This window comes from Chanodichthys erythropterus, chromosome 22 (genome assembly GCF_024489055.1).
Source record: "Chanodichthys erythropterus isolate Z2021 chromosome 22, ASM2448905v1, whole genome shotgun sequence".
Lineage (NCBI taxonomy): Eukaryota > Metazoa > Chordata > Actinopteri > Cypriniformes > Xenocyprididae > Chanodichthys > Chanodichthys erythropterus.
Window position 1 is genome coordinate 11,671,758 of NC_090242.1, and position 24,516 is coordinate 11,696,273.

The 24,516-nt window shown below is 35.5% G+C and overlaps 1 protein-coding gene across 4 annotated transcripts in view; it reads left to right on the forward strand.

The window, feature by feature from the left end:
• The window catches only part of col5a1 (procollagen, type V, alpha 1), a 110,907-nt gene that overhangs the window by 72,960 nt on the left and 13,431 nt on the right, over window positions 1-24,516 (forward strand). For all 4 annotated transcript variants that reach the window (XM_067374953.1, XM_067374954.1, XM_067374955.1 and 1 more), the window contains exons 13-48: window positions 1,705-1,797; window positions 1,882-1,938; window positions 2,019-2,072; window positions 2,188-2,241; window positions 2,361-2,414; window positions 2,616-2,669; window positions 3,326-3,379; window positions 3,488-3,532; window positions 4,088-4,141; window positions 4,328-4,372; window positions 4,462-4,515; window positions 4,614-4,658; window positions 5,654-5,707; window positions 5,963-6,007; window positions 6,102-6,155; window positions 8,084-8,128; window positions 8,482-8,535; window positions 11,168-11,275; window positions 11,731-11,784; window positions 12,106-12,159; window positions 13,750-13,794; window positions 13,899-13,952; window positions 14,588-14,632; window positions 14,730-14,783; window positions 14,870-14,923; window positions 15,005-15,058; window positions 17,042-17,149; window positions 17,260-17,349; window positions 17,605-17,658; window positions 18,749-18,856; window positions 18,947-19,054; window positions 20,123-20,176; window positions 20,406-20,459; window positions 20,553-20,660; window positions 21,975-22,028; window positions 22,126-22,233. In XM_067374953.1, coding sequence (XP_067231054.1) covers window positions 1,705-1,797; window positions 1,882-1,938; window positions 2,019-2,072; window positions 2,188-2,241; window positions 2,361-2,414; window positions 2,616-2,669; window positions 3,326-3,379; window positions 3,488-3,532; window positions 4,088-4,141; window positions 4,328-4,372; window positions 4,462-4,515; window positions 4,614-4,658; window positions 5,654-5,707; window positions 5,963-6,007; window positions 6,102-6,155; window positions 8,084-8,128; window positions 8,482-8,535; window positions 11,168-11,275; window positions 11,731-11,784; window positions 12,106-12,159; window positions 13,750-13,794; window positions 13,899-13,952; window positions 14,588-14,632; window positions 14,730-14,783; window positions 14,870-14,923; window positions 15,005-15,058; window positions 17,042-17,149; window positions 17,260-17,349; window positions 17,605-17,658; window positions 18,749-18,856; window positions 18,947-19,054; window positions 20,123-20,176; window positions 20,406-20,459; window positions 20,553-20,660; window positions 21,975-22,028; window positions 22,126-22,233 — 2,283 coding nt within the window. The remainder of the gene's footprint in view (window positions 1-1,704; window positions 1,798-1,881; window positions 1,939-2,018; window positions 2,073-2,187; window positions 2,242-2,360; window positions 2,415-2,615; window positions 2,670-3,325; window positions 3,380-3,487; window positions 3,533-4,087; window positions 4,142-4,327; window positions 4,373-4,461; window positions 4,516-4,613; window positions 4,659-5,653; window positions 5,708-5,962; window positions 6,008-6,101; window positions 6,156-8,083; window positions 8,129-8,481; window positions 8,536-11,167; window positions 11,276-11,730; window positions 11,785-12,105; window positions 12,160-13,749; window positions 13,795-13,898; window positions 13,953-14,587; window positions 14,633-14,729; window positions 14,784-14,869; window positions 14,924-15,004; window positions 15,059-17,041; window positions 17,150-17,259; window positions 17,350-17,604; window positions 17,659-18,748; window positions 18,857-18,946; window positions 19,055-20,122; window positions 20,177-20,405; window positions 20,460-20,552; window positions 20,661-21,974; window positions 22,029-22,125; window positions 22,234-24,516) is intronic.

The following is a 24,516-nucleotide window of genomic DNA, read 5'->3' on the forward strand; positions in this document are numbered from 1 at the left end:
GGTATCAAAGAATCCTGAAAAAAATATATCATGGTTTGCACAAAAATATTAACAAAAATATTAATCGTAAAAAATGTTTCTTGAAATGATGCTGAAAATTCAGCTTTGATCACAGTAATAAATTACATTTAAATTATATTACAATTTAAAAAATGGAAAAAATATTTCACAGTATTACTGTATTTTTGATCAAATAAATGCAGCCTTCATGAGCAGAAGAGACTTCAAAAACATTTAAAGTCTCCCTGCAGTCAATGATTTTATCGCTTAAAACGCATCTTTGATAAGTAAAATTACATATTTAAATGTTTTTTCCATTGAAAATAATTTCTTCAAAATATCTTGAATGTAACTCTACACCCTACCTCATTTAGTATGTGCAGAGTCAAGAATATGTAAATTAGCCCCGCCTCCACTCAATCACAGTCGTCTACTGTAAAGTCAATGTATCAGAATGGTAATGCATTTTATGTATCGCTCTCTAAAATGTGTCGACACATAACGGTCATTGATATGATTTGCATATGACATGACTATGCTATCAATATGCTAATAATGTGTTGCTAAAGTTACACAAACCATAAAATCAGCATCCTTAGAAATGCTTTGAACATCATAGAAAAGTCAGTAGAGAAAAGACCCACCCAAAAGACCCCACTCCGCCTCTAAAAGAAGACCCCAAACTTTTCAACGGTATTTATTGATGATCTACATTTTCCAAAATGTGCACTATACAACAGAACATGTCATGTGGGAACACTGCGTCACATAATGCAATGCTCTTTAACCTACTGTAATCTTTCATTTCCAGTGTGATGAATGACCAAGAAGTTTAATCAACCATGATTTTTGACATATTAACTGTATTTATTGCTATAAATGGATGCCACTCATTGCATTTAGTATGCAACTTAACTATAATGTAACATATACTACTGTTTGTAGCTTTTGTCATTTTTCTGTTTGCCGGGTGAAGAGGGACACAGGGTTATTTTATTTTATTTTATTTTATTTTATTTTATTTTATTTTATTTTATTTTATTTTATTTTATTTTATTTTATTTTATTTTATTTTATTATTTAAAATAGGTGGAACACTTTAAAGCTATTTCATTTTAAAATACATTTTATTTTGTTTTATTATATTTTTATTATTATTATTATTATTATTATTATTATTATTATTTTGTTTGTTTTACATATATAGAACTTTTTAAAATAGGTGGAACACTTTAAGGCTATTTTATTTTAATAAACATTATTTATTGTATTTTATATATTTTATTCAAATTAACTGTATTTCTGATATATATATATATATATATATATATATATATATATATATATATATATATATATATATATATATATATATATATATATATATATATATATTTCTATATAACTGAATGCCTCTCATTGAATTTAGCATAAAAATTTAGAGATTTTATGGCATTTATCATTGTTCTATTTTTGTATTGTGCAGTATGCAAAATGCACTATGCTAGTGTTCCATTCTGAAGACTTCCATCTTCCGCATGCATGCTTAGCCTCACAGATTGATGTGGTGTCTTACTTGACCATCCAAACAAATCATCCAGTCAATGTTAAGATGAAAAACATCTATCTTCACTCTTTCTGGCATGTCTAACTTATTGTTTTTAGTCTGAATGTTAATAGTTTTGTGCCACTCTCTCTCTGTAGTTCCGCATGAGTACAGGAGGGGACGGTGGACAAAAAGGTCCTGCTGTTTCTGCCCAAGAGGCTCAGATGCAAGCCATCATGCAGCAGGCCAGGGTAAAAGACACACTAATACACATTATATCACACACACACATGCATCTGTATGCAAACTAATCACTCTGTTTTATTATTACAAAGCTGGCAATGAGGGGTCCAACCGGACCGATGGGTTTGACAGGCCGTCCTGGTCCTCTGGTATGTCTGTATACTGTATTATCATCTGTCAAAAGGAGAAGATATATGATTTTGTTTCATGCTTGATTTGATTTTCCCAGGGTCCTCCTGGTGTGCCTGGACTGAAAGGAGAGTCTGGAGAATCAGGACCTCAGGTAGGAATCACAAATTACCCACAGTCCTCAGCTATTTGTGCCAACACTATTTAGATAATATTTAAAGGCACTTCAGTTCAGGATAGAACTGTTCTGAGACCTGTGTGTGTTGTAGGGTCCTCGTGGTCCACTGGGATCCGCAGGCCCTCCTGGAAAGCCTGGTAGACGGGTAAGTTTGTGTTTTGTCCAAAACTGCCGGGTCTGTGCTGAAGCCTGAGTGATTATTATTGACTAGATAATTCTGTATCATTGGATTTATGAACAAGAATGATGTTTTCTGTGGCATAGGGTCGACCCGGCTCAGATGGAGCCAGAGGGATGCCTGGACAGACGGGACCTAAGGTAAAACTGAAGAAGATTAACATTGGACAGACATCTTTTATCATAACATACAATGATAAACTGTGCACAGTAAGATGAATAAAAATAGGGTCAATTTTTATTTCATGTAGACAGATTACAGTAGGAAATAATTGTTTCCTGTTTAACAAAAATGTTAATATTCTGCAATTCTGAACTGTTTCCTGTCTGTGTGATTCACAGGGTGACAGAGGATTCGATGGTCTTGCTGGTTTGCCTGGTGAAAAGGGTCACAGGGTAAACACATTTTTTAACATTTTAAAATAGGTGGATTATTTAATTTAATTTAATTTTATTTTATTTTATTTTATTTTATTTTATTTTTTTATTTATTTGGCAGTAAAAGGGTCACAGGATAGTTATTTTATGATATATTTTATTTTCAATTTTTGTTTTTTTTTGAACATATATTGAATATTTTTAAATAGGTAGAACACTTTAGAGGGTTTATTTTATTTTATTTTATTTTATTTTATTTTATTTTATTTTTTTATTTGATTTGATTTTACTTTATTTTTTATTAAATGGCTCACCGGAATGCGTGATTATGATTTTCAATATTTAATGTCCAGTTTATTTAATTTGCAGTTTTCACAGGGTAAACACATTTATTACTTTTAGAATAGGTGGAACATTTTGGAGCTGTTTTATTATATATTTTATTTTATTTTACATATATTGAATATTTTTAAATAGGTAGAACACTTTAGAGGGTTTATTTTATTTTATTTTATTTTTTTTTTATTAAATGGCTCACTTCAGTATCAACATTTTATGTCAATTTGATGATTTATTTGGCATTTTAATGATGCAAAAAAAAAATTACAGTTATCATGTAAACAGTAGGTTAATTCATTATATGAATAATAATGAGTGTGTCTTTGGGGTTGTAGGGTGAGACGGGGCCTCAGGGGCCGCCTGGGCCTCCAGGAGAGGATGGAGAGAGAGTATGAGCTCCTTTACTTATTTTAATTCCTTCTTAAAGCCTTCATCTTCTGTACATTTTTCCTTTATCTAATTGGATCATAATAATGACATAATTTCCTGTATCCCAGGGCGACGATGGTGAGGTCGGACCCAGGGGTCTGCCTGGAGAACCAGTAAGTTAATATTTCCTCCAGTATCCCAGCATCCTCTCTAATCCGTCACTAGATTGTGTTAATATAATTTTTTCTCCAGTGTAGTGAAACCACACTTTTTTCACTCATTTATTTATTTAAAAAAAAATTTTTTGAGGCATTTTGCTCGTTATGGAAGTGATAGAAACTGTTGTGGAGATGAAAAAGGTTGAATCAATTAACCATTAGTTTAATACTCTTTCCAGCAGGGTGCGCTCTGTATTCACCATTTAGATTGAGAACAACCTATATACATAAATATGCCTATATGCATAAACACACTCAGTTATGTCTGATTGGATATTTAAAATACATTTAAAGTCAGCATTAAATATAATTTTATACCTTAGAAATAAATGTTACTTTAGGCAAATATGTTTAAAATGAAGCACATGAGATGAAAAGTGATATATGTGGCATAGAAAAGAGAGATCACATGACCGGGTGAATGCTGCCCACTTTATCTGAATAACGCCTCTATTATCAGACAGTTCCTGCTGAACACAACTCTCTGTTTCTCTGCTTTCTCTTGTTCAGGGTCCTCGTGGTTTGTTGGGCCCCAAAGGTCCCCAGGGGCCTCCAGGACCTCCTGTGAGTACATACTTCATCTTTATCTGATTCAGTTACTTAGTTTCCATCAACCTTCATGTTATTTATTCACCTACTCTCTGATAAAAAAGCTTTATTATTTATTTCTATTATTTTTCCTAATGCAATGGTTTAATCTAAGAATGAAATATGTTTTAATTTATTTTGATCCTTCTTTTCTTTTTTTAGGGTGTGACTGGTATGGACGGACATCCTGGACCTAAAGGAAACATCGTACGTCTGAGACGCACACACTCATGCACAAACAAACACGCACACATATACACATTTACTTTATTATCCCTCTGTTTTTCACCCATCAGGGTCCTCAAGGTGAGCCAGGTCCTCCTGGACAACAAGGCAACCCCGGAGCTCAGGTATTCATCAAGCCACGCCCACTTAGACACTGTATAACCTGCCCTTCTTTGACTTCATTAACCAGTTAACATCCTTTAATTCTGTCCTCCTTCCACAGGGACTTCCAGGTCCACAGGGAGCAATCGGACCTCCAGGAGAGAAGGTGAGATTGGAACAATGGTTATCTGGTTAATGGATTAGTGCCTTTATATACTGTAGAGTTTGCATGTGTCTATTGATAATGTTCATGTTTTATGACAGACACTAATTCTCTGAAGATAATTATGGGTTAATGAACATTTTGTGTGCGTGTGTGGACCTTTTAAGATTATTAAAAATGCATTTTATACATACAGTACTGTTCAAAATTTTGGGCTCAGTAAGATTTTTTAATACTTTTATTAAGCAAGGATTCATTAAATAGATCAAAAGTGACAGTAAAGACACTTATAATGTTACAAAAGGTATCACAGTTTCCACAAAAATATTAAGCAGCACTACTGTTTTCAACACTGATAATAATAAGAAATGTTTCTTGAGCAGCAAATCAGCATATTAGAATGATTTCTGAAGGATCATGTGACACTGAAGACTGGAGTAATGATGCTGAAAATTCAGCTTTGCATCACAGGAATAAATTACATTTTAAAATATAATACAATAGAAAAAAGTTATTTTAAATAGTAATAATATTTCACAACAACACTGTATGTTTGATCAAACATATAAAAAGTCTTTCTTTCAAAAATTCATAAGAATTTTCTTTAAAAAAATTGTACTGACCACAAATTCATGAACGGTAGTGTACTATGACTTAAATACACCTCTTTACTGATGTTTTTAATTTCTTAATTAAAATAGTTTGTTTTTGTTAGGCTTAAGGATTGTAGACCTTCTCAAAAAATATTTTAAAAAAAAATTCAACACTGCATGAGTACAGAGATTACATTTTTAAGAATTAGGCACTTATATTTTAAAGCAGATATTTAAAATATTTTCCTGATTCTGGACATTCTCATTTGTTATTAACTCTTTCACACACTGGGCGCCTTGACTTATTGATCGATCTACAAGGTAATTTTTTTATGAATGCGTGTTGAAACAGGAAGTGTGTGCTTAATGGCTTGTGAGTGCTTATGCTGGTTTTCCTCTCCTCAGGGTCCCACTGGAAAACCAGGCTTACCGGGAATGCCCGGAGCCGATGGACCTCCAGTGAGTCTGGGAAATACGCACGCATACACACAGGCTTTATGTCTGCTAATCTCAAGAACTATTGTTTGTGGATCCGAGAGATTTCATTGTATTAATAATTACAGTATAGTGATCTGCCAGGCAGTTCTTTCACATTTCCATCTTCACAGACACACATTGTTCACATCCGTTCTCAAAGCTTTTTCTATCCACAACACAAACATTCTGTGGTTTCATTGTGCCAATTATTGTCATATGTTTGTGACACAAACACAGGGCCACCCAGGAAAAGAAGGGCCGTCAGGAGAGAAAGGAAACATGGTATGTTTATACTTCATTTTTATAAACACCAATTCTCTTGCATAAATGTAGCTTATTATTAATAACTCAATCGATAACTGATTGTATTTTACAGGGACCTCCTGGTTCTCAAGGGCCAATCGGATATCCTGGGCCTCGAGGTGTCAAGGTAGGTGTTTCTTGTGTCTCATTGGTCATAGTAGCACTCAAAACAATCTCTCATTGGTCAGTGGATATAAGTGTAGTTCTGTAGTTTTGCCCATAGCTTTTTCCTGATTTTAAATTGGCAGAGGTGTGTTCATGCCGCAGGAACTGGGAAGGATTTTAGTTATAGGAACGCCTTTTGGGGGGACTAAATTAGTTCCTACTACAGAGTAGGGGTGCACGATTAATCAAAAATAAACCACACAGGATTTGGCAAATTTTTATTATTATTATGTTTTTTATGCACAGCTTGTCAGTGAAGTACAGTTAAATGCTGCTCCATCTGAAAGCCAGGTGGCGCTCTCACGCAGAAACTCCAAATATACCCCGCAGAAGAAAGGAATTCCCTATAGACACCATACTATCGCTGTAGCTCAGTTGTTCCCAAACCTGTCCTGAAAGGATCCCCAGCCCTGCATATTTTGTATGTCTCCCCGATTTATCACACCTGATTCAACTCATGTGCTCATTAGTAAAGACAGCAAGACCTGAAATGGGTGTGTCAGAAATGGGGAGGCATACAAAATGTGCAGGGCTGGGGGTCCTTCAGGACAAGTTTAGCTGAATGAACAGAAAATTTAAACACTATGATTGATTAAACATGGCTAATAAACACACGACTTTGACAACATATGGTTTATTTGAGTTCTTCAATCCATCTCGGGTATTTTCACGATAATACAGTATATTTATACTTCAATGCTAATCGACATAGCCTTTATCACTGTATAGAATACTAGGAAATAATATGATGTGTGCCTTATTCTGTGTAAGAAGCCACATCATCTCACAGAAGGATGTTATTTCAAACACTCAAATGTGAGTTTGGAGTAAAAACATGTTATTAAATGTTGTCTTTTGTTGGACAAGAGACTCATAAATGCTTCTCATGTTTGGAAAGTTTTTTGACGCGTGTTGCTTTTTCAAATGCACGTTGTAAGCGACTCAAACTCGAAGTGCTTTCAGATGGACTAGCATTTACTACTGAAGCCATGCTTCCCAGACAAGCTGCTCATTTAAAAAAAAAAAAATAAAAAAATGCAGCCTTTGAGATTTCATAATCGCACTAAGCCGAACATTTTAAGCGCATTTTCGGTTTAATTGTGGGTAGTCGTGTGGCCCCCAACTTCAGAGTCTTCACCAGTAACGTAAGTGTACATTGATTGGCCGAACGCATGCCATATGAAACACCGGCACCTGCCATTTTTAAAAAGCCATGTAAACACACAATTTACATATACTTATTCCTTGAACTAAAATACAGAAAGCTAATGCTAACAGCATTTACTTGTTACCTTTGTCTGTGGCGTTGTGTTCTTTTCTCAGCCTTTTAGCCCTCATTTATGCACTTTCAATGGCATAACTTATACTTCTACATTCCATCTCTGTTGTCACGAAACCCACGACACACAACAAAAACACAGCTACGATCATGGTGTCCTCCATCCTCCAGTTACGTCACTTCAGAGTTCCTACTGGGGGTTCCAAATACATCCAAAAAATTTCCCTAGGGGAAAATGTAGTTCTCAGGGGACCGCCCTGGTGGCTAATTCCTATAACTGAGTTCCAATAACTACCACTTGTGAGGTTCCATTTCAGTTAGGATGCTTTTTTGCCTGTCTAGCTTTGCAGCATTCTAACGTAAAAGTCTATTGGAATCAGTTGTGAGTGGAATCTCCCATGTACTTTGCATTCTAAATTGGTCACTTATGAGGTTCCTATATAGGTAGTAGAACTAGGGTTCGGAACAGAGCTTTTATCACCTTCATGGTTTATGAACAGCGTTCGAGAAACTGTGAGTCCATCGTAGGGGTTTGGTTTCTCAGGTGTTCAAAGTTTAGACAGACTTTGTTGATCTCAGTCCATTTTTTCTTTCTCTCTTTCTATCTGCAGGGTGCTGATGGAGTCCGCGGGCTGAAAGGAAACAAGGGTGAAAAGGTAATTTTAGAGTGTGTTCGTGTGATTTTGTCCGTATGGTTACGAGCTGTTGTCTGTGTGTGCGTGTCGGTGGCTAATGCACTGCTCCTGTGTCATTAATGTTTCATTTCTGCTTCTGAATACGGAAACCATAACATACTCAAAGATGCATTTTTGACCTTCTCGCTTTGGTCATTAAAAAGTTTTATCCTGCGAGAGTGCAGCAGGAAAATTAGATCAGGCCCCGGCAAATAGCAGAAATAGCAGTTGCCATGGAGATCGGTCCCTTCGCATTTGTCAAAAAAAGGGGTATTATGTGCGAAAGGAAGTTTGCAACGCTCTCAGTGTCAAATCTTCATCTCTTTCTTTCTCAGGGAGAAGACGGATTTCCTGGATTTAAGGGAGATATGGGCATCAAAGGGGACAGGGTAAGAGACTTATTCTCAGGTTGAAGAGGTTATTTGTGTTTGGATTTGTCTCTGGGGAATTATGGGATTTAATCTTTCCTCTCTGTCTCTTTTCACTTGGGTCGATGTTTAATTCTCAGAGCATCACTGAAGAAGCAGATAAATCTCAGTGGGTCTATATTTAGTAGTGCATCACTATTTCTTTTGCTCATACACTTTAAGATTTGAACAAATATAGATGTTCACTGAGGAAAATAACCCAAGCCGTACCTAAGGACCAGAACCTGGGGATTGTCCACATAGAAATGTGCTAAAAACCACTCAGAGCACCTTAGCAATCACATATCCTCAGATGACACACTACTGAGTCCATTCCACAGACAAAAATGGCTAGAGATTTTGTCATTGAGTGCCTAGAAGTCAGTTTCCCCCTCAACCGAAGTAGACATCATGTTCACACTGCCTAATTGATCTGATTTTTTGGGTGTTAGAAAGTACGCTGACTCAGCTGCATCATTGGGTAAATGTCTGTAATGAGCAAGCATGTCTCGCTCTGGGTTATTAGAAGCCAATATGCAAATGCTTAAAAGTAGAAGGATATTTTCCCAAATTACCCTTTACTCAAGTAACTGCTCTGACACATACGGGTTGAGGATCCAAATGCAATTGTTTATTAGGGTAATCCAGAATCGTAAATCCAAAATACAGGCAAAGGGTCAGACTCACGGGGCAAGAGCCAAAACCATAGACACAGGACACCAGGATAGTACTCAGTGACAACTGAGTAGTTAGTGTGACAACAAACAAGACTTTGCAATCAATGACTCCAAAACTAAATGAGATATTTTCACCAAATTTGACACACATGTATGGGCTCACGCTGAGGACACATATAAAAAAGTGGTGGGATTGTGCCTCTTGGTGGCGCTATGATAGAACAAACCATGAAATCGCCATTAACTGCAATACAGTATTATAAAATGCTATAGTTTACAAGAGCATTAGGAAATTCCATTACAAAACTCTGTGTCATTAGCACCATTAGCAAAACTCTGTGTCATTAGCCATGTTTATAATGATATATTGTTATAATGATAGCTTTTGATTAATTTAACCTATTGTCATGAGATTTCTTTGGTCATGCCAAGAACATACATACATACCCTGCGTTCCATTCGGAAGGGCTCATCCCTATGCCCTAATCCCTTCAGAGGGTTTACCCTCCGGAGTGAGAGCTTCGAAGGGATGAAGGGTGTAGGGGTAAAAAAAACCTGTTCTTTTAGAACGCACTTCAGCGTCATCTTAACGAGACAATCAAGGATGATAAATTGTGCAAGCTGCGCCTTTTGTTTGTTATTTATTTATTTTAGGTTTACCGCATGTAGGCTATATTGTATCTATGTATTTGAAACATTTAAATGGACTGATAAATGAGCTGTAAAGTATTTTTCTTTTTTTGAAGTACAATGTCATTTTGACCATAATAATGTACCAAATCTAACTCGTATAAATATTACAGTAGTACAGAAAAATATTATACATACCTTTATAGTTAAAATCGAACTCCTAACCTCCTGTACCCATTCTGTGACGTCAAACAACTTCCCTGTGCAAAGGATCATGGGGGCCCGAAGTGTCCATCAGTTGTTCCCTTCGAAATCCTTCATTCCGAAGGGCCCTTTGAAGTGGCCAGTTTTGAGCACTTTGGTTTGGAACGACCCTTCAATATGGCGGCCATGATTATTTTCACTCCGAAGTGCCCTTCGGAGGGCGATATATCCCGTTTGGAACGCACCGATAGTGTTGCCATATTTGGCCAAACTTCCTGTCCGCCATTTTTACTTTCTTTAAAAACCTACTTTTTCGAACTTCTCTTAGACCGTTTGTCCAATTATCACCAAATTCGAGTCAGATCACCTTCAAACCATGGCAACAAAAAGTTATGGATTTCATGTCGATATACAAAATTGTTTTCATATACCATAGCAACAAATTTGAGGTATGATGCCAAAACGACTCTTGAGGCTTATAAAGGTAGAGTTAACAAGGTAATGAGACACAGCTGAAAGTAATGAAGCGTAATGAGTCCAGGCAAAGGGTTATGGGAAATGCAGTTCATGATGAGATTGCAATGGACTAGAGAGGAGTGCCCTCTGGTGGAGATCAAGTGCACTCCAGCTGGTGGATGTGATGCACGCACTTCACTTTTTTCATGCTGTTGTGTTCAGATTTGCCTATTATGTCTTTAAAGTGGTAAAACATATCAAACACACACACTGTCCACATGAATTTGTTTTATAATCAAATTCCAACATCTTTTATTCAGAGTTGTCCATCTTAAATCAAATTAATAAACAGCTGCACAGACACATGTGATATACACCTTCACTTAGGGACAATATTCTATACTTTTTAATGCATTTTCCCCATGTAGGTCACTTATAATATTAATTATACATCCAATCATAATGTTAATCAGCTCAACTTAATGAGCTCTGATGTGATTGGCTGACATATAGGTGTGTTTTTTTACTGTGTTATTCATCAGAATGGGCCTCTAAATTGATTGAAAGACCTCTTATTTCTGAGGAAACTTGATCTCTAGGAATCTATAATGTCTCATATGAATCTTGATGAGTGTGGGTGTCTTTAGGGAGAACTTGGTGCTGCTGGACCCAGAGGTGAAGATGGGCCTGAGGGACCCAAAGGAAGATCTGGTTTGCCTGGAGATCCTGGACCACTCGGACCATCAGGAGAGAAGGTGAGTGTGACTGAAGCTGCCTAGTATTTTAAGGTACACTCCCAATGCAAAGCCTGTTCCAGTAGCTATATGTTATAAGATACCTTCTTTTTGGCCAGATTCTGTGGCAGTTTAAACTGTTTAAAAGTTTGAGGTCGGTTAAATATTTGTAATATTTTTGAAAGAAGTCTCTTCTGCTCACCAAGGCTGCAATTATTTGATTTTAATATTGTAAAAGAAGTAAATATTGTGAAATACTATTACAATTTAAAATAACTGTTTTCTATTTGAATATATTTTCAAGTGTAATTTATTCCTATGATTCAAAGCTGAATTTTTGGCATCATTACTTCAGTCTTCAGTGTTTATATATATATATATATATATATGGTAATGATGTAATACCATTAAAAAAATTTTGTCAGTGTTTTGTCACAACTGAATAGTTATGTTTCCACTGTGTACGTTGGTTTTAGGGTAAGCTTGGTGTACCCGGTTTGCCAGGCTATCCAGGAAGACAAGGCCCCAAGGTAAATATACCCAATCTGCCTGTGATTACCCAGCATCCACAGCGTCCGTGCTGAAGTGTGTGCATGTATTGATATAAGGACAAGGTTGTGTGTGTGCGCATGCATTAGAGCAGGTTTGGAAGGCAGACATGTTTGAACTTCTTGATCAAAGCTAAGTGGATTTACCCATAATGCCATCTGGTGTCAGCTTTCCGTTTGACCGTGACCCAGCATGCACTGCTGCAGCAGCACTTTTCTTCTCTTCTCCTCCTTTTTATTCTTCTCTCCCTCCTCGCTTTGATGGACCTGTGAATTAATCTCTCTCTCTCTCTTCCTCTTTAGGGTTCTCAAGGATTCCAGGGATTCCAAGGAGCCAGTGGAGAGAAAGGCACAAGGGTGTGTTAAAAAGAAATCCCATTTCTCTCACGCACCACTCTCTTTCCTTCTCTCATTCCTTATTTTTATGAGTGCTGAGATATGCTCCCACTGGTTTTCTATCGAGTTTATGAATTTTGAGAAAGAAATGCATGGCGATCACATAACATGTAATGTCAGATGTAATACAAGCCATTTTAATAAATGCAATTTGATTAATCCTATAAAGTGAGCAAGAAAATCAACTCTTCTATTCCAGTTAGACTTTTATTCTCTGTCATGTGATATCAAGATATACATTACAATGCAATTCAGAGGTATGAAGAGTTATTATCATGACTAAAACTAACTATTAAAAACATTTTTGTAATTTAAATAAAATAAATAAAAATTAGATGGATAAACCTAAACTAAATGTAAATTAGAAATAAGAAATTAAGATATATATTATGAATAATATAAGAATATATTATGCACAATGAAAATAGTTGAGTACTAGGAAACGACAAAATGAAAACAACATCATGAAAGTATATAATAATAGTCATTTTGACTTGATATTAGATATTTGATATTAGAAGTCAAATTTAGTGGTTTGTCTCAGTGTATAGAAGCTAACAGGTCTCTGAACTGAAGTGTGTATCAGAGCCCTTATGGCCAAGAAAAGCGGGCCCTGAGTAAACTCACAGCTTTCCGCATGGATGCTTTATTGGCTGTATATCATCACATTTAAGCTGAGAGCAGCAGTCGGCTGCCATTAGGAAGACAATGCAGTCTCCCATAAACACATTATAATCTAAAAACCTCTTATTCTCTCAAGCCATTAAGCACACACACACACACACACACACACACACACACACACACACACACACACACACACACACACACACACACACACACACACACACACACACACACTCAGACTGGATTCATGTGTTGATGCAAAACTTTCTTTGTTCCGCCATAACTCTCTGCATTAAGTATTCATGAGATGAAATGCTAAAATAATATACAGATAATCAAATTAATTACAATATGTTCTACTAGGCTGAAGAAAATATTGCTTGTTGTTTTGCTGAAATTATGCAAATAATGACCATCTTTTTGTGACTGAATGTACTGGAAAAGAGAATTTGTACAGGAACTGCATCATGACAGCTTATATTTATTTAGTTATCTCTACTTCTCCTAAATTTGAATAAAAAAATATTATTATTAAAACAAATGTATATATATATATATAACTTGAATTTATTCATTTGAACATAAATGTTTTTAAAAATAAATATTAAATGAATAATAATGCACACAATGCAGTATATAATAATAATATATCATTATTATATATTATTGTTAATTAAAAATTGTATATATTTAATTTACTGCAATTTATTATATTATAAATATCCTTGAAAAATAAATAATATTAAATGAATAATTATTCACACGATGCACAGTTTAATAATTGTATTATTGTTTATTTAAAATATGTATATGTATTTATTTTACTGGAATGTATTAATTATAACAAATATCTTATAATAATAATAATAATAATAATAAAATCTTTTGTTTGATTTTCACTTTATTCACTCTGTGTACACACAGGGTACACCAGGGAAGCCGGGCCCCCGAGGACAGAGAGGACCCACGGTAAGGCAACAAAGTTAGGAATAAAAAAAATTATACGTACCGTTTTGATGATCAGTTTAGGACTGCTTTCTCAAATTGCTCCCTTCTTGTGATTCTCTCTATAGGGACCCCGTGGTGAAAGAGGGCCTAGGGGACCAACAGGGAAAGCTGGACCAAAGGTGAGGCTGTCCTTTTCCCCCACTATTTTGCACTATTTTTCCCCCACTATTTTAATATTATAGAATGTAACATTAAATGAGAGGATGGGATATTGAGGCAAGTCCCCTTTTCAATTGATTTCTGCCTTAATAAATAAATAAATAATGAAAAATATATAAATGTAAAACATATCATACATGCATTCACGCGTACATAAAACAATTGTTTGGCACATAAAAATTCAATTAGGAAAAGCACACTACACGCTGACTGAAAACATCTCTGGCTTCAGGATATTTTAATCCTCTTTCATCATTTGTGGTGCCGTGAAAGCTAAAAGCAGACACATTGACAGGAGCTAATGGAGCTTGTATTGCATTTTAAAGCGCAATATTTATCTCATCGGCTCAGCTGGAGTGAATTCAAATGCAACAGGAGTTTTAGAGATCTACATATTCTCTATCAGTCAAACAAATCTTTAATGGCACTCATTACCTTAGGCAATAAGCATAAGTTCTACTTTATTAATAATTGATCACAGTTGCATGGTCATTTTATACTGCATTTACAAACATTCTGAAATATTCAAATGTACTGTTTAATTTCCCTCCGTCTCCTTCCTTTTCTCATTTTCTTCTCCGCCCCACCTCCACAGGGTAACTCAGGAAGCGATGGCCCCCCAGGACCACCCGGTGAACGGGTACGGAATAAATAATAATTGAATCCTTCCAAAGTATTGATTATTGGTTATTGCTTCAGAGAGAGATTTAACATCTATTTCTGTGTTGGATTTATAGGGTTCATTGGGACCACAGGGACCTGCTGGATTCCCCGGCCCTAAGGGTCCACCTGTATGTGATGTTAACACTAGAAATTCCTCATACATATTCATTATCCAATCATTTGTTCTGATTTATCTCTCTCTCTCTGTTTTCAGGGACCTCCTGGAAAGGATGGACTGCCCGGACACCCTGGCCAGAGAGGAGAGACTGTGAGTTGCATCTGATATTACAACAAATATTTTCGTTCACACGCATATAGAAATAAACTCACTTATGTTTTCTTCTCACAGGGTTTCCAAGGTAAAACCGGACCTCCCGGACCCCCAGGTGTAGTTGGACCTCAGGTAAAAGAAGTTTAATTGTCATGAAAATAATATACAATGCAAAAGAATTTTTCAAAAGTCTCATTTTCTTAATGCAAATTAATATTTCTTATTTTTTACTTTTAATGTTAGGGTGAAATATTACAATAACAGGGTTGATATTTTTTACTGAAACTAAAACTATTAATAATTTTTTTTGGTAATTAAAATATAGCTAAAATAAAATGAAAAGATGAAAATTAGAAATGTTGCCTTGGCAAAATGTTTAACTAAATTAAGTAATAAGTCCTAAAATGACTAAAAAAAATTAACAAAGTTAAAAGACTTGTGATCTTTTGACTTTGGCTAGTAAGCAAATACCTAGCAACCACATAGCAATGCCCTAGTAACACACAACACCGTAGCAAAGTGACTGTGAGTTTTGAACAAGCCAGAATCCCTCAGGAAATGTAAAAATCTGCTTTCCAGGGCTATGCTAATTTTAGCTGTTTTTAAGCTTTTTAAGATGCTTCTTCACTCTATTGTATCTTTAATGCTCTTGAGGCATTAGACGCACTATCCACAGAAGAATAAAACATTATAAAGCATTTGGCTTAGAAAACAGTGCACTCCGCACACCCATCTGTTTCTCCAGCATTAGTACCACAGGCAGAGGCCAGAGACATGAGATACATATTCATGAGGCTGTCACCAGCCATCACTCGGTCATTAGATTATCTTAAAGGTGTCCTAAGTTTGTCACCAGGGAATCATAATGGCTCCATTAGGTTACATATGGGCCGTTTGTTGGCCTGTCTGTGCTTTGTCTCCTGACATGCTTTTGTTTATGCGGTTAGATGTTGGCGCTAGCTAGGTGATGAATTATTCATAAGCAATCATGATATTCTACTTTTTATGCAAATGTTGAGGTGGGCACAGGTTTAAACAGTGCCACACACACATATGGATATTCAAGTGCACATGCTCTGCCATGCAAATGGAAGCATATAATCTGATTTCTTTTATTTCCTTCTTTTTTCATGTTGCATAATTTGCATATCCACTTATCTTTTAGAAACACCTGTAGCATCTTTATTATGCTTTCCAGACTTTCTGATTGCTTTCCCTGATTATACTGTAAAAACACTTTTTGAAATATGAAATAACTAGTACAACAACAAGTACAACAGTTCATTGTTTTCTCAAAATTAAGAATTTGGAAATTAATTAAGAAAATAATAATTAAGAATAATAAAAGGTAGCTTTGAAATAATGAACTGTACAGAGCCCCACACATGATACGCAGGAAAAAATAGTAGGCTAAATCGTGCGCACACTTTACTCAGTTATTCCCTCGATTTTCTAAATCAAGCGCACAATTTAGCAAATCAAGGGAACGAAATAGTAAATCATGTTCACAATTAAGCAAATCAAGGGAACGAAATAGTAAATCATGTTCATGATTAAGTTAATTGAGGGAACGAAATAGTAAATCGAGTGGACGATTCAGCAAATCGAGGGAACAAAATAGTAAATCGTGTGCACGATTAAGCAAATCGAGGGAATGAAATAGTTAATTGTGCGCACGATTTAGTAAATCGACAGAACGAAATAGTAAATTGTGCACAAGATTTAGTAAATCAATGGAACGAAATAGTAAATCATGTGCACGATTAAGAAAAACGATGGAACGAAATAGTAAATCGTGCACACGATTAAGCAAATCGAGGGAATGACTTAGTAAATCATGGATTTCATGTGCGGGGCTCCGTAGAATAATTTTTGTTCAAGATTAAAAATATTATAATTTGAATTAATCATATTTTGTTAAAGTAGCGACATGCATATTAAATAAATTCTGTGCAAACTTGCTTTGTTGAGGTAATTTAAATCATTCTGAATTTTCAAATTGCTTTTGAATTTAATTGATTCACTAATGAATCGTCATTGGAATTGATTCAGTATCAACCCAAAGATTCATCTATCCCAATTCCTTGCCTATAATCCATCTCTCTTTCTCTTTAGGGACCAACAGGTGAGACTGGACCAATGGGAGAGCGAGGTCATCCTGGACCCCCAGGACCACCCGGTGAACAGGGTCTTCCTGGACCTGCAGGCAAAGAGGGAGCAAAGGTGCAAACAAATTCACACTTCAACATTTACACCCAAAATACACAGAAATCTATCCAGTTATCTATTGGTCAGAAGTGGTTTACCTCATATCTGGTTCTTTGTGTTCACAGGGAGATCCAGGTCCAGCAGGGTCAGCGGGTAAAGACGGACCTCCAGGACTCAGAGGGTTCCCAGGCGAGAGAGGTTTACCAGGCCCTGTGGTGAGCATCGAGAATGAAACATGCGATTTGAACAAACTCCTATTCCTAAGTATTAAACTTTGTGTAACTCTGCCTTAAGTTTCGCACAGGCCAGTATCTCTTTTTTTCATGTTTTGTTTTTAACTGTGAGCTTTTTAGTTTGTTGTTCAGTATAAATAGAACATCCCCCGTGTCGTCTCTAACCTTCAAACGAGTCGTGCAGGAGCACATGGATGTGTTTGTGTACATTCAGCACTTTTATGTGTCTGTTTGCAGGGATCAGCAGGTTTGAAAGGGAGTGAAGGACCTCCAGGGCCACCCGGACCCGCTGTAAGTAGACATTGTCTGTCTTTTTGTCTATCTCTTCTCCAACCGCTTTGTTAATTGCTTGTTTACCTTGTTATGTCTTTCTCTTTTATCCTTTTGCTCCACACTCTGGCTTTTCAGTGAGTATAGTGATTCAGTGCATATGATATTGATTAATATCTAGTACCAGGCAAACATTTGGACTGTTTACTGAATTTGTTTATTTATATATAAATGAGTTTTTTATACTATTTATTTAATGTTTTAGAGTGAATAGTGTAGAAAAAGCATCAACAAGTGTCCAACATACAGTACCGTTCAAAAGTTCAGGATCAGAACGATTTTCTTAAAATATATTAATACTTTTATTCAGCAAGGATGCATTAATTTAATTAAAAGTGACAGTAAAGACATATATACTGTAATGTTACAAAAGTTTTTTTTATTTCAAATTAATGCTGTTCCTTTAAACTTTATATTGATCAAAGAATCCTGAAAAAACAGTTTTGAATTGTAATAATATTTCACAATATTACTGTTTTTACTGTATTTTTGATCAAATAAATGCAGTTTTGGTGAACATTAGAGACTTTCAAAAAAATCTTACAGACCCCAAACTTTGAAAGAATAAGCTCAAATATTTATATAAATTTTGCATATGCAATAATAATTATTATAATTGTATTATGTATTTATAATTATTAAAATTAAATGTTGAAAATAGTAATAAAATAAAGAAAAAAGTCAAATATTAAGAAGTTGTGTCCAAATGTTTCACTAGTGTATATTTATGAATCCTAGATGATTATAGATTATCAAACGTTTTGTCACCTTTCACCTCTCCTCTCTCTTTTCATACAGTCTTGACGCCAACATTTTTTAATACTAATATTTGACAGACATCTTATATAATGCCGCATATTAGTTATATAATCAATAACTTGCAAATGCAGTGCTTATTAAAAATCAAAGCTGTTTTTTATACGTGTCTATGCCTCCATATAAATTTCTTCACGAACAAATGCATAATTAATCAAACATCATCCAGCCATCAATAGCTAATGGTATTCACTGCCAAAACATCGGTTATGAAATTTCATATTCACATTCATAGGGTTCTCCTGGTGAACGTGGTCCTGCTGGCCCAGCTGGTCCTACCGGCCTCCCGGGCCGACCTGGACCTCAAGGACCCCCAGGCCCCGCTGGAGAGAAAGGTGGACCTGTGAGTACACATTATTTATGATCCGTTTTGTCCTTTTGCACTGTCATATGGTTAAAATATTCACTATAACCTCTTTCTCTCTCATATTAGGGTGAGAAAGGACCTCAAGGCCCAGCTGGTAGAGATGGTATTCAGGGACCTGTGGGGCTTCCAGGCCCGGCTGGACCCATCGGGCCCCCAGGAGAGGATGGTGATAAGGTACAGAAGAAAATGAAGTGGTAGAAAGTGAGGGAAGAAAGTTTGAGAAGAGAAATTAAGTAATTAAAGATAGAGAGATGTGGACATGTAATTGATGGTCATGGTTGAATCTGGAGGTTTTGCTAGATGATTAGATGAGGAAAAGTGAAGGTCACATCTCATACACACACATAGATCAAACTAGTCAGTGGTCAGATCAATACTTTCTTTTGAGGAATGGATGGTCTGGTAGGGAATAAAATATGCAGTTAGCTTTATTGTAAATGATCTGATTTAACACTTAGGTGAATGTGTAAAGGAAATGAGATCACCATGACACTCACACACACCTACACACACATATTTGGGGTTTGTGTAGGTGTGTGTGACACTAGCATGTGTTAGCATTGGCAGTTTTAAGGTGTGAGCGATATTTGAAGGATGTGTGTGTGTCAGCTCTGCCATGTGTGACAGGTGCAAAGCCTTCTGGGAAATATAGTCAGAGGAATAAATAGTAGTGCTAGTTTCCTAATGTCTGTCTTCACTAACAAAAATGGACCAAAAAGTATTACTGTGGGGTTTCTTTTCTTTTTTTAACATGTCCTCTGGCAATACCATATTTTTTTGGCATGTACCATGTTAATACTTTTTTTTTTCAACATATACAATGAAAGCATCATTGAATTATTTGATTTTCCTTGGATTTCCATGAGTGCATTACAATATATTTTTTAAAGAAATGAATATATATACAGCTTGAATGTATTAAATTGATTAAAAGTGACAGTAAAGACATTTATAATGTTACAAAAGATTTCTATTCAAATAGATGCTGATTTTTTGGCGAGCAGAAGAAACTACTTTCAAAAACATTAAAAAATCTTACCAATATACCATATATGAATATGATAATCATAAAATACCGTAATATCACTATCTGATACCATTGTTGCACTCTCGTCCACAATATATGGTTTACTCCTAAACTTAGACAGACAACACCAAGAAAAACAGAATTGTATTTGTATATTGTATCATGTGACCTATTTGCATAAATTTGCATATGTAAATACTGTGTTATTGTGACAGGGCGAGATTGGAGAGCCAGGACAGAAGGGAAGCAAAGGTGACAAGGGCGAGCAGGTGAGTCACTCTAAATTTACTGTTTACATTTACATTACAATTGAGACTGAAAGCATCATTTATTCAACAAGTCCCCATTTGGATTTGTCTGTTTGTTTGTGTCACTCTCCCATGATGATCATTCGTTCTGTTATTACCACTGTGCGGTGATGAATATAGATGTTATGAAAATCAATGAGTTGTGCTTTCTTGCTTTCATTTTTCTCTCATTCTTTCTGTTTTTCTTCAGGGTCCTCCAGGGCCTACTGGTCCCCAAGGTCCTAGCGGTCAGCCAGGTCCTCCTGTAAGTACTCTGAAATCATATATGTCTCATATGTTGAACTGTATGTCTTGCTGCAGTATAAGCAGTGTTAGTGATGTCACTTCCTCCCTGCAGGGTGCTGATGGAGAGCAAGGTCCCAGAGGTCAGCAGGGTCTTTTTGGACAAAAGGGAGATGAGGGCTCACGAGGCTTCCCAGGACCACCCGGACCTGTCGGCCTTCAGGTTAGCATGCTAAGTTTGGTTTCTGCTTGTGTTAAATCCACATGAAATAAAACATATTTTTCTAATACACTTTACGGTCTTATAGCACACAATTGAACTTACAACAGCGGTTACTCTAAGTACGTAAAAGAAAATGTTGGTGCGATTCGGTTTTGCAACCTGATTATTTTGTAATAAATCACTAAAAATCAGATAGCACAACTTTTTTGGGGGCATCTTGCCTTTATTATGACAGAACAGTAAGTTGACAGGAAGCGAAGTAGAAGAGAGATAGGGGGGCGGGATTGAGAAAGTCGGAACTTCGCTATCTATCAGCACGCTGCCCACTAGCCTATCGGCGCAAATAGCAAAAGCTGTTTTTATTTATTTATTTATTTATTTTTTGAAACGCTAAATATGATGGAGGAAGATGAGAAAATATTGAAATACAAGGGGAAATCTACCCAAGTGATAAGAAATCGGACAATGTCATTAAAATTGACACAGAGAAATGTGTAACAGACATTTTGCAGATGCAAACGGTGAATAAAAACTGTTTTTCTTAAAATTAAGTTAATTTTGGCCACATTTCACATTAGTTTTTGCTTATCAGAGCTGTTGAAAACAGAGATTCATACTAGAGGTCTTTCAGCATGCTGATGTTTTTAAAATAAAACCGAATAAACTACACATAAGATGAAGCTCATTTGCATTTAGTATAGAGATGTTCACTCTAACAGTAGATAACAATACCCAATTTTGAAGCACACAGCCATATAAAACTCCCTGTAATTGCCTAAATTGCATCTAGTGTTGATGAAAACTGCTCAAACCAGCCAGCTTTGTTCATACAGTCTTTTTATGAAATGGGAAAAAAATAACAGAAGTTTAAATGAATGATGGTCAAGGTCTGATACAGAGCTTGGATTTTCCACGATTACTGGCTGATTTTGGGGACATAATGAACAAAACTCAATTTAATAGCCACTTAAGATACCTAGTATCTGAATTACATGTGCCAAAACAACACTTTTTGTCCATAGTTAAAACGGAAGGTTTGAATGTGTCCGACAGTGCTTGATGGACAAAATGGCGGTTAGCAACAAAGCTTCTCAGCACAGCAATTTGATTGGCTGTCACTCATTTAGCTTTCATAAGATAAGCTTTGTTCAAGATGGATAAAAACATCATTTGGTGGAAGTAATATAGGCTTCAAATGCCATTTCAGGTTGACTGTAAATGTTGTTTATGTAATATGTGTTTATGTTTTTGTTAATGTAGTCACAGGATTTAACTGGTTAAAATAAGTTGTAACTGGTTTGTGATTGTGTGCAGGGCTTGCCTGGACCCCCTGGTGAGAAAGGAGAGACTGGTGATGTCGGTCAAATGGTACAGTTCCACATCTATAAAATCATTTTGGTAAAATGTGCATTTACTTTAATAGAAACTAAGTTTTCTCATTGCATTTTCTTGATGTTTCTTTCAGGGTCCACCCGGTCCACCAGGCCCCAGAGGCCCCTCTGGACCCCCAGGAGCTGACGGGCCGCAGGGACCTCCGGGAGGTATTGGAAACCCAGGAGCAGTAGGAGAGAAGGTGAAGAAGCAAAATGCGCAAAACACCCTTTAATTTAATTTTAATTAGAAACTGATGCCCTTAATGATCTCAGGGATAATGTGTCAACAATAATCCCACTGTGTGTGTGTGTGTTTTTTTTTAAGTTGCTGTTGTGCTCTGTCAGTTCAGGATTTGCATCTTACAAAGGAAGATATTTGGGAGAATTTTTGTAACCAAGCAGATTTCGCCCCCATTGATTACCATAGTATTTTTTTTCCTACTATGGTAGTCAGTGGGGGTTGAGATCTGCTTGGTTACAAAAAATTCTCCCAAATATCTTCATTTGTGTACAGCAGAACAAATAAATTTATTCAGGTTTGGAACAACTTGAGTGGGAGTAAATGATGACAGAAATTTCATTTTTGGGTGAACTATCCCTTTTTTTGTTTATTTAATATTAGTTTATTTAGAACTTATTATTGCTAAAAAAAATACATTACTAAAATACAAAATGATGGTGTTTTTGTGACAACAGATACAGTAAGTAATCTCGTTGTCATGATAATTAGACATTTTTAACAAAATAATGCAAAATACTGTAAAAAAAAAAAAAAAAAAAAAAGTATTTATTGCTGATTCATGAAGTTTCACAATTTAGTCGCCATTTGCAGATGTTGCAAAAACTAAAGTTTGAGCCCTGTCATGTGTGATTAGAGAAAGGAAGAGATTGTATTCTTCATCAATTAACTAAATATGCTTTACTCACCTGGAAAAAGTAAGATATTATGACATAAATTCACAATGCTGAACTTTACAAAAGAGTGTTCTAATTACTGTATGCCATATACTTTATTTCTGGAGTTCAGCTTGTGTTTGCGCAGTGAGAGTGTTTATTGAGTGTGACACTGAGACATGAGTGTTGTGTCTTTCTGTACGTCTCAGCAGAGCAAACAGACAGCGTATTCGCTTGACTGCGCTCGATCACCTCAGCACTGTCCACTGTCAATATTGTTTAATATGGCACTTCAGCACTATTGTTCTGCCACAGAACAACGGACCCATTTCAGTTCTGCTTAGAGAGGAGTTTTGCCCTGAGAAATGACCCAGAAAAACACAGCCGAGGGGAGGACTTAAAGAAAACAGATAAAGATGATAGAATGAGGGCTGGAGACAAGGCTGTTTGGTGTTAGTCTGGGAAGATTTACCTCGGCACTTCACTCTGACAGACCTCTTATCCCACTACAGAGAGAGAGATACCTCAGTCTGACGCACAAACATGAATGATGCAGTTCAGCAGTCTGAGAGACTCTTAATCTCTCAATATGGCAGACGCACTGAAGTATCCATGCACACACACTTCACACACACACACACACACACGCAGCCTCTCTAAAGCACAGAGAATAACTCTTAAACAGGTTTACAGGCACAAGAGAAAGAATGTTTGCAGTTACAGTAAACAGATGCAGTTCCTTTATAGCGGCGTAGGAAGAGAGGGTCGGATGTTTTTTGAATGTTTAATGTCACAAACAGACTGTTTTGATTAGTGATTTGCTAACAAGCATCACTATTATTGCTCTTTAAATTTATCGGTATCAGGTGATATTGGATATTTAATTGTGCATGCTCATTTCCCTTACTTTTACCTGTATAGTACTTTTGCCATCATCTTTAAAAGCACTAATAATTTAATACATTGTTAAATGTGATCTTTAACAAATCTCAAAGTTAATTTCATACTGTACAGTACACTATAATGTCACTTGTTGAATTTTAACAAAATAGTATAGAATTTAAAATGTTTGTTTTTTATTTATTTTTATTCAGACAAAATAGTGTAGAATTTAATTTTTTATTTATTTATTTTTCAGTTATTTTTATTTAGCCAAAATAGTGTAGTTTTTTTTTCATTTATTTTCAAATATTTATTTTTATTTAGACAAAATAGTATTTTTTAATTAGTAATTTAATAGTGATTTTTAATTTTGGTTATTTCTTTTTTCGTTTTTATTAATTATTTTTTTATTTAGACAAAATAGTATACAATTTTTTTATCCATTTATTTATTATTTTTAGTTATTTATTTATTTATTTTTATTTAGACATAATAGTATATAATTATAATTTCAGTTTATTTATTTTTATTTAGGCAAAATAGTATAGAATTCTAATTTTATACATTTATTTATTTCTATTTAGACAAATTTTAGACACATTTTAATTTTGTTTGTTTATTTATTTTCATTTTTTGTTTATTTCTATTTATACAAAATAATACGGAATGTTAATTTGAGCCATTTATTTATATATTTGTAATATATA